We start from the raw sequence: 10,723 nt of genomic DNA, 5'->3' as shown, positions 1-10,723 counted from the left end.
ATTACAAATGTAACTAAATACATCAATTATGTCCACAGTTGTATGCATTTTTCAAAGTATTTCCACTAGTATTTTATTAGTCCCATGCACCATTCTGCTCAATTCTACGACTGAATAGTTGACCCAATCCTTATTCTGCAATACGAGATCAAATCTGTAAATCCCAGTTTCCGAATCTCAAAACACTCCTTGGCACACCACTGGGACATTTCCATTCACTACATCACTCATTTTGTGATCCATGTGAGATAACCAAAGTACCAGTTTAGTACCAAATTTCTGGACAGCTTTGTGCTCTATGTTCTGAGCTAGATTGGCTGGATTGCATTTACCCATGACTGATATTTGGCAGATAGGAAAAACACGGGGGCAAAATTGCCCCTTTTGAAAGCCCCAGTAGGACCTAGCGGAGGCCATCAGAGTCCTTGCAGAGTGTGCCGAGGCCCTCCCTTTTAATTGATTGCACTCTTCTTCCTTTGAGGGGTGGCAAGGGCAATTCCACGGCAGGATCGGGACTTCTGTGCCTGGTGCAGAAAGTCCCGGCCCCAGACCCCAAGCGGGGCACAGGGCAATTTCCCCCTCTGAATATATTTAAGATGGTGATAGACAGATTTGATCTTATTAAATGGTGGAGCAGGCTCGAGGGGCAAAATGGCCTACTCCTGCTCCTATTTCTTATGTTTTTATTAGGTTGGACTGGACTGAAGCACAGGCTGTCAGGAAGGAAGTGTATTCCCTTCTGTTGAAAGAGCTGTTGGAGTTGAGATACCAAGTTCCCTTAAACTTCCATTTAGAGTGTCAGGTATGTAATTTAAAAAAAAATTATTTTGTGCAGGTGGTAACTACCTGGAGAAAACCTGCAGAAACAAATGCATATTTAAAGGAACAAAATGACAAAATGCTTGACATTGTGATACAAAGTCCTTTATTGGTGATAGTGGGTCAGAAACAGCTTCGGAAATACTTTGACAAATTTTAGCATGTTACGAATATATTACTGCAAACAATAGTTTATTTTTAAATCCAGTAGTTCAAGTGGCTAAACAAAGCACTTCTATAGAATTCTGTGACCAGTATTGCTATGGTCTGGTAGGCATGTATTGCAAATAGTACAGTAATGTGCTTGGCTCTTCTGATAGACACAAAGGGCACCACCCATCTCTGATAAAATGGTGCTAATGAATAAGACCAAATAATTTCAGTAAGGGAAGTGTGCATTCTTATTTTTGATGCTATTTCATTTGAGTTAACAACAAAATATCAACTATTTTAAGATCCTAACCCATCAGACAGTACACTTTTTGGGATACATATTTTAACTTGCAGTTTTTAACAATGTATTTTAAATGCTAGAATATTTGAAACTTTGATACATGTAAAATGTTTAGCAAAATAAGAGTTTTGGCTACATGCATGTGAAAGGTTTTTTTATTGTGAAGGGTAAATTTTTTTTTAAATGGAAAAACTGTGCCCTGTTAATACAATTGGTGCATGACCTTTTAAAGCTTTCCTAACCATGTGTATATTTTTCCCCTTTTATACCATAGCACTGTACGCTACATTGTCATTACTCATTAGATTTTGTGCCATTGAAGTCCACATCTCGCCCAACATCGTCATCAGAGTTTTCTAGTGAAGTGTTATCAATCATTGCACGTCTGCCACCAGATCTGCGTGCGCCACTTAGCACTGGCTCATTTCCACGCCTACATCAGAAAACACAGCATGTTAGCAAATAGCAAAAGTCAAACCCAACAAGAAGTAATCCAATATTTACATGACCCCCTCCAAACAACATTTAGATAAAAAGAGATGACAAATACTTATTTACCCAAAACTTGGTCTAAATGGACACAAGCCTCCAACCGTTTGGGACCATCAACCACCCAAAAAAGATGTCTGCTGTTTGAAGCATTCAAATTCTATCAACAGTGAGTGACTTCAGAGCACCTACTCTTTACCATTCAATAACTGAAAGACGATTGTGGACATATTTAAAGACTTAAATATGGATAGGTGATTTTGTCTGTATTTGAATGTTTTAATTTTACTTAACTTGTAAATATGAAGGATTGCAGCTTTATTAAAAAAAAAAGTGAGGCCTTTGTGAATCCTAGCATTCTCTCGATGAAACTTGGAGACTCTGGGTAAGATGGAGGTTTGTTTTTGATTTTCAAATCTCTAGCCTTTGTCGTCTGAGGTTGAATCATGGCCATTCCTACGGTCAGCCAAATAAGGCAAGATTACAGTGCTTACTTTACACCTGCTTTGTGGCAAACAACCATAGTAGCTTTGTAACATGCAAATTGATGTGCTTTGAGACAACACATGCAAGGGGTACCAAGGGCTGGGTAGGGCTTATATTTTTATTTTTAAATCCAACCAATGAATCATCTATAGTTATGTTCAAGCAATTTAATTCTATACATAGGTGCAGTTAGACAAACAGCAACAGTGAGTCTGCCTAGTTTGTTGTTTTTTGTGGGAGGATAAACTGGGCAATAATTGCTTGTGTATTTACTTTCTGGCGCCAATGTTGTGATGTGAATTGTAGAAAGCTTAAAATTGGCATAAAATATAAACTCAATTCTGCATTCTCAGTTTAAGCAAACTTCATAATTTTTTTTTGCTACTGTTTACTTTTAAACAATAATATCAGGAATAAGCTTTAGCCATGCTTCCTAATCAGCATATGTGTATTTAACCCTTTGAGGACTTAGGGATTACAATAATTTATAAGATATCCATCTACATTAAATTTTTAGACAAGGTCTCATTTATTATTGAATAATCTAGAATGAATATATATATTAAAAATGGTATGATGGAAATCTGCTACACAATGTTTATATAATCCTCAAAGGGCTTGGGGGAATAAAACAGCTGCATAACATGTAATTAATAAAGCAAATAAGGTCAAACCCTTAACTGCCGCAAAGGTATGCTTTAAAAATGCCTATGTGGATGTTTGCTGAAGTAGAAAATATCAAATTAGACTTGAATGGATGATATTTCCAACAATGGTGTGTGGCTTGGTGTGCGAGTGATGGGAGCTGGTTTAACTTGTGGCCATCCACAAGGCCAGTTTTCGATATCCTACATTTCAAGGAGTTAAAATATAGGAGGAAAAATGGACAGCAATCACCACAGCCTGCAGTCTGTACTGCTCAATAATCTCACCCAGAGAGTGACTTAGTTTGTGGCACTGTTCCCAGGCCTCTGCTAAGTCTAGCTACAAACAAAATGTAGTGAGATCTGAAGTGTAGGGAGAAATATAAAATCAAAATCAAGAGTAAAATAAGTTTCACAAATCTCTTGGAGGATTCGGCAGTGTAAGAGTTGTCAGTCTTTTCAAACAAAGCTCAAATGGTTAGTGACAGCCTGAAGAATGCACATTCTACTTCATGTGCACAGTAGTATTAAAAGTGTTAAGCTCTTTTCTGTAACAATCTATTAGAACTTTTATTCTGTTTACTTATACCACATGTAATGTCATTCCCATGAAATATATTTCATGGAGATGTCATAATTGAGAAAATATAGTTAAGAGTGAACATCACCAGGAACAATTTGCAATTCAACAGTGTGTACATGAAGTATTAAAATCTGATTCCTATTTTAGCTAACATGTGGTATAAACAGAATGCATGATGAAGAGCAGGATAAGATTTATATTTTGCTTGGAGTGCCCACTATAATAAGTCACATATAAAATCACATCCCGTGGCTCTTTTAGATCACTTTTTTTTTCTGAGATCTATCTTCAGCCTTCAGAAACCTTATGTCAGTACTTAGAGAAAGAGATGGAAGTTTGAGCATTATGAAAAGTTGCATAGCTGAGGTTTGGCAGGTACCTGAGCGTTCACTGAGCAGGTTCATGTGCACCTCTGTAATAAAGACAAGATTTCCCTCACGGTTACATATCATTCCTATTATAAATGATTCTTAAAACATAATAATCAGATCTAGTATACATTGTGCAGAGGTCCACAGACAGAACATTTTCTAAATTTTACTAAGTGGAAACTTGCAGATGCCCATCAATTTAAAAACATTGAAAAATCCACTCTTATTGCTATGGTTATTCTATACTGAATGATAATGAACAAAGTCTGCATTATTGCTCTCAAGTGTCACTATAGATCATTGAGTAAAAGCGTGAGCCTGCAGTCCTCTGGCTTTTAAGGTTTTCTATTAGCCAATGACTTTTAGGTATCCAGTAGTGTAGTGGTTATGGTACTGGACCAATAACCCAAAGATTGAGTTCAAATCTCCAATGATGAATTGAAGTTCACAACTTAATAAATGTTAAATTTTGGGATAACATCAGAAAAAAATGACCATAAAAGCCATTGAATTGTAAAACCCCAACTGGATCACTAATGTCCTCAGGAATGGGAAGCTGCTACCTTACCCGGTGTGGTCCACACGTGACTCGAGTCCATGCTATGTGGTTGACTCATGTCCCCTGAAGTTATGTAAATGGCAAGGCCCACTGCCACCTACTCAGGGCAACTAATTAGGCCTTGTCTGCATCACCACATCCCAAGAACGAACAATTGTTTTTTGTTCAAACTGTCTCGCCTAATCCTGGCATTCACCCATACGCCTTCCAGCAGAGTTCATGGGATGATAAGGACTGGGACACCTGGTTAATTTGCTTTTCTTTTCTCCTTTCCCCACCCAATACCACCTTCGGAGACTAGATTAGCCATTTTCTCCCATTGTCCCTCGCTTGAATCTCTCTTGTTCATCCCATCAAGTCCTAAAAGCAGATATATAAAAAAAATATATATATATACACACACACACACACACAAAGCAGACATAGGTTGCCAACTCTACAGGTATTCCTGGAGGTTTGATCACACGACCAGTATAGCAACTGGTCCCGGATAGTCTAGCAGGATCACATGCAGAGGTCACAGGCTCCTACTCTGCCTCATTTATGATGGTGGCATTGGTCTAAGGAATTTGTGTCATAATTCTTACTGGTCCGTGATACCAAAGACTGCTGGGCAGAATTCCTCTGAATGTTGGTTTTGAGCCCAGGTGACCTTTGAGTGCCAACATGCAGTTTGTACTGACTCACTGGATGTCTTCTGTGATCAGTAAGCACCACACAGGATATTTTAATGTTCCCTGATTTCCCCATATAGATTTGATCATGTTATTCACTGTTTTGTTTAAAAATCTCTCCGGCTGGGCCATCCCTTCATGAAGTTCTAGTGTGTCAGCTGTGACTCAGTCAGAAGGTTGTGGGTTCAAGTCCAGGAATTTGAGCACATAAATTTAGGCTGACACTCCAGTTCAGTGCTTAGGGAGTCGTCGTCATCATAGGCAGTCCCTTGAAAATCAAGGAAGACTTGCTTCCACTCTTTAAAAAGTGAGTTGTTGGGTGACTGAACAGTCCAAACAGGAATTACAGTCTCTGGCACGGGTGGAACAGACAGTCATTGAAGGAAAAGGTGAGTGGGAATGGTTTGTCGAGTGCAGCACTGTGAGGTGCTGTCTTTCGGTTGAGACGTTAAACCGAGGCCCCATCTGCTCTCTCAGGTGGACGTAAAAGATACCATAGCATTATTGCGAAGAAAAGCAGGGGAGTTATCCTGGTATCATGGCCAATATTTATCCCTCAAACATAAAAATGATATTCTGATCATCATCACATTGCCGTTTGTGGTGAGTTTGCTGTATGCAAATTTCCCACATTACAACAGTGACAACACAAAGTACTTCATTGGTTGTAAAGTGCTTTGCGACGTCTGGTGGCTGTGAAAGGCACTATATAAATGCAAGTCTTTCTTTGATGTCTTCCTTGTGCTGCAGCCAGTGGCTCCTCTTCTTCACCCCTACCCCCACACACACGGGAGACCGGGGTCACGAAAAGGACACATCGTCCGCTTCTCCTCACTGAAATGTCAATCCCATTGAAATTCTCAAGAGTTGAAAGCTTTCCACTCCACACCGTAACTTCGCCGCAACTGGAGCGAGGCGGGCAGAGGCAGCGGAGGTGCACAGTTCCCCGGCACAGAGTTCTTTTCTCTCGGGTTGCCAGCAGTGCCCGGGAGAGCAAACCTCAATTCCGGGAGACTCCCGCACAAGGTGGGAAGGTTGACAACCCCAAGCAGACAGGCTGTACAGTAAAATCCTAACCGTTTTGGATAAAGCAAATCCACAATGGAGGACAATGACAAATCCTATTAGTCCTACAAGGGGAATGAATTAGCAGGTCTTGTCTGTGGGTACATTCGGAATTTTACTGTCCTCCATTGTAGATCTCTCAATGGCAAGAGCACATCATTTTGCCTCGTTTATATTGGTCAAAGATATCTTGCCTTCCTTGTCCAAAATGACTTTTTTTTGTAGTTCATTCTACAAGCATCAACATTTTCAACTTGCTACCTTAACAGAGAAGTGCATCCTACCAGAGGCCGAGAATTTCCTCAGAGCTACTCTCACTCCGCTATAACAACTTTGTTAAAAATGGCAGAATTTCAGTTTTTGCACATAAAACAGCATATCTCCAGCACTCTCGGCGAAGTTATGGTGATGGAGCAGGATTGGTTCCGAGGAAATTCCCAGCAAGTTATCAGTCCACCACAGATGTTTGAGGAATTGCGACTCCAGGGGATAGGCTGGACTGTTGAATTTACCTTAGTTTGTTCTTCAGCGTGTTACATTCACGGGTCAGGGTTTCATTCAGCTCTGTGGCTTCTTCCAGCTCCCGCTGAAGTTTGCGCCGAGACGCATTGATCCGCTGAGATTCTTCCTCGGTCTCTTCCAGCTGCCGCTTGAGCTGTTTCACGCGGGAATTGCCTTTCTCTGCCTGCAGTGACAAGACATTTTAATGAGATATTTTCAACACGTGCCATGGCAACATTGTAAAAGTAGGTCTTAAACTGTGACACAAGTATTCTTGAGAAATTTGAAAATGGCAGTGTAATATGGAAAAATACACGATTTACAAGAGTGAAAGGGGTATCTCCCTTGCAGGGGTACCTAAAGTTATGGGCCGGATTTTGCTCTCACTGGTGAATGAACGCCACCAGCCGTTCATTACACTCGCGCACAGACTTCCTATGGGATTTTTGCACTGGAACTTGCTGTAAATTAGAGCGTTCTCTGTGGAGATCTGGGACCTGTGAACAGGGCAAATAACTGTATATCTCCTTAATAAATCAGATTGAAGAATTGTTAATGAGCAGCGCAGAGTCTGAACCAGGAAGTACAAGTTAGAATATTGAATTCAATGTCAAATCAGGTACAGAAAGTAAAATAGAGGGGAAGAAAGATTGGATTAAGAGCGAGATTTAAAAAAAACAGAAGGGGCAAAAAGTTATTTTAATTTTTAATTTTAACAAATCTCCAACAGAAATTAAAATCTGAAGGAATGAGACTCCACATTTGTAAAAAAAAAGTTACTTTTCAATACCAGAGAGGTTCTTTGGCAGTATTTAATACTTACCACACCATTAAAAATTCACTTACACTGGAATGGACAAGGCCTGACCTTTTTCTGGCAAGTTTAGTGTGTATCTATCACATAAGTACAGCAACTGCACACCATTGCGTGTGTTTCAATACTGAGTCTCTCGGCGAGATACTGCAATAGCACAGCTTCTGGAGGAACAGGGCAACTCAGACAGCAACTTCTGCATTTCCACGGTTAATTGCGCGTGTGTGAATGCCAGAAGTTGCTGGCTGATTTACACTAATAATGCCGAGTATTGATAGCCTCACCATTATTTCTACAGCAAAATTCAGCCCTGGCATGTTTACCAAAAAAAACCAATATTTGCATAATATATTTATAACATGGGCCAAACTTTGTGACAAGCTCTCTAACAGAGAATTAAGGTGATCCTGGAATGTAGAGCAGTACTTCAGATTGATTTTTAAAAAATGGTTGTGGACAGAACCAGATGCTGGAGATCTGGCTACATGAGGTCTTGCAGTAGAGTAATCCGATTTGAAGGAGACAGCCATTCAGCAATGAAGGGTACCATCAGAGCATGAATGGAGGTGGCAGTTAAGTATCCTAACTGGCACCAAATCACATTCACCAGTCGCCCCTGTGCTCACTGACCAACTTTGGCTCCCAGTCCAGCAACACCTTTCATTTACAATTCTCATCCTTGTTTTCCAATCCCTCCATGGTCTCGCCCCTCCCCATCTCTAACCCTACAAGCCTCCGAGATTGCCACTGCTCCTCCAGTTCTGGCCTCTTGCGCTCTGCCGATATTCATCACTCCAGCATTAGTAGCCATGCCTTCAGCTGCTTAGGCATCATCTTCAGTAACCCCCCACAAACTCTTCCCTAGCCATCAACTCCATCCCTCTCCCTGGCAACTGTGAGGCTGAACCAGACTGTTCGCAATCTTGGTGTCATATTTGACTGAGATGAGCATATCCACGACATCACCAAAACTACCAATTTCCACCTCTGGAACATCACTCGACTCCACCCCTGCCTCAGCTCATCTGCTGCTGAAACCCTCATCCATGCCTTTGTTACCTCTATACTTGACTATTCCCACGCACTCCTTGCCAGCCCCCACTTTCTACCCTCTAAACTGGAGGTCATCCAAAACTCTGCTGCCCATGTCCTAAGTCGCACCACGTCCCATTCACCCATCACTCCTATGCTCACTGACTTGCATTAACTTCTGGTTAAGCAAAGCCACGATTTAAAAATTCTCATTCTGGTTTTCAAATCTCTCTATGGCCTCATCCCTCCCTACCTCTAACCTTTTCCAACCCCACAACTCTGACCACTTGAGCATCCCTGATTTATCACTCCACCATTGATGGCCATGCCTCTAGAATTCCTTCCCTAAACCTTTCTACCGCTTTCCTCCTTCAAGACACTCCTTAAAACTAATCTCTCTGCTCTAATGTCTCCTTTTGTAACTCGGTGTCAAATTTTATTTGATTACACTCCTGTGAAAGCCTTGGGACATTTTACTACTTTAAAGGCGCTTTTTAAATACAAGTTGTTGCTGTTGTGGTTCGGTGTCAAATGTTGTTTGATAACACACTGGTGAAGCTCCTAAAGGTGCCATATAAATGCAAGTTGTTGTTGACAATGTCTTAACTGTGGCATGAACCTCAGAGCAGTTGAAGATATTGAATTGGGCTGCATGAAGTTGCCAAATGTAAAGGTGACAACATTTTAATGGATACCTTGACATGCATGGACAGGGCTACTCCTGTCATGGAAGGGGAACTGCAGATCTGTATGGGAGGACTGTGGCCCCAAGGAAGCTGTCATAAATAGGCATCATTGTATCCACATGCAGAAGTCTATTTTCTTACGATCCTGTACAATGGGCAAAATAGGAATGGATGTTACAGAAGCACAGATAATACCAGTGTACCTGGCTCTTCTGATCCTCCTCTTCCAAAACAGAGCAATGGCCAAAGGAATTCCTTAAACTGCACAAAATGGCATTTCCCTTGGCAAACACAACTAGCAAATGTAGTACAGCTTTAAGAAGCGTATTGTTCTGATTCAAGTCCATTGTGCCTGAGCAGCAAAACAGACATCAAGGAAAGTACTACATTGCTGGCATATTTCAGAATTTTTCCCCAGAGGATTTGGGAGAGAGTTATTTTAATGTTGGGTTTTCAAAAGCATAGTGCATTCAGACAATTTAATAAAAGGCTGGGGTGATAGATAGTTGAGGGGATGTCAGACAGACAAGGTGCTGATGAGCTAATCTTGATATTGTTTCCCCATGGACTGTCTCAATAGATAAACACCTCATGGTCAATGTATTTAATCCTTTTTGTGGCTTTGAACAAAGATACACAACACAGTGGGAGAAAGGTTTTTTGAAACAGGATACTGTGCAGGCAAATCTTTAAAGGAGAAAGCTCAGAGCTTTCACTGAATGTACAAATTGCTGGAGGAACAGTCAGAAGTCATATTGTCGAAGCAGAGCAAGAAGACCCACTGATGTGGGGGGTAGCATGGCATGTTCTTTATTTTGTATCATGTAGTAAGTTTTATTGTTTGAATTTAATGTGATCATAATTGCTATTCTATATGTATACTGTGAAATAGAGCAGCTTATCAATTCATATTGGGCCTTGTATCATTTTGTATTTGCTGAATGAGTGTCTCTTCAGAGAAATTGAACAAGCACTTGTGCAAAAGGCACAAATATCCAGTTGAGAACATAAGGGAATGCTGTTGTTTTGTCCCTGGATCACACTGTCTTGTGAGTAGATACAGGGCAGTGTGAACCACCACCCACAAAGGTAACTGCTTATGGGGACGACTGAGGTCACTGAACCCGAGAAGGTACCAGTAACAGTTGCCTTACAGGGAAAATAAGCAGCAGGTAACAGCAGCAAACAAATGAGCCAGCTTTAAGAAGGGAAGCCAATAATTTTGGGCCTCTGTTGGTGTTTATTTGAAATGGACTCAGCAGTCCAGCTGCATTAGGAGGAGGACACCTCAAATTAAAAATCGATGCCTTGATGTACCTGGCACAAGCTCAGAGTAGGCTTTTCGTATACTAACTGCCTCAATCATGTAGGCATGCCGTATATTGGATGCAGATCAGGCTCAGGCCTCTGCCCCTGTTAATATGGAGATCCACCATCTGCCCCCAATTGCATAATCAGCCCCATAATATTTACAGTGTATTATATGGATAGTTAACCTATTCAGGAAGTGAAATTGGGCTCCTTTGTGCTTCCGCAAATGGGTTTG

The 10,723-nt window shown here is 40.9% G+C and overlaps 1 protein-coding gene across 3 annotated transcripts in view; it reads right to left on the bottom strand.

Moving 5' to 3' along the window:
- Window positions 1-908: 908 nt before the first annotated feature.
- The window catches only part of LOC139281048 (myosin-11-like), a 163,674-nt gene continuing 153,859 nt past the window's right edge, over window positions 909-10,723 (bottom strand). For 2 of the 3 annotated variants that reach the window (XM_070900939.1, XM_070900940.1), the window contains 2 exons: window positions 6,657-6,829; window positions 909-1,706 (listed from right to left, as the gene is read on the bottom strand). In XM_070900939.1, the coding sequence (XP_070757040.1) occupies window positions 1,568-1,706; window positions 6,657-6,829 (312 nt within the window). In that variant the 3' untranslated portion in view covers window positions 909-1,567. Of the gene's footprint in view, window positions 1,707-3,854; window positions 3,888-6,656; window positions 6,830-10,723 lie in introns of all 3 variants that reach the window. The other variant, XM_070900941.1, reaches the window with a different exon arrangement.

This window comes from Pristiophorus japonicus, chromosome 15, assembly GCF_044704955.1.
Source record: "Pristiophorus japonicus isolate sPriJap1 chromosome 15, sPriJap1.hap1, whole genome shotgun sequence".
Lineage (NCBI taxonomy): Eukaryota > Metazoa > Chordata > Chondrichthyes > Pristiophoridae > Pristiophorus > Pristiophorus japonicus.
This window is presented reverse-complemented; position numbering and strand designations above follow the sequence as displayed.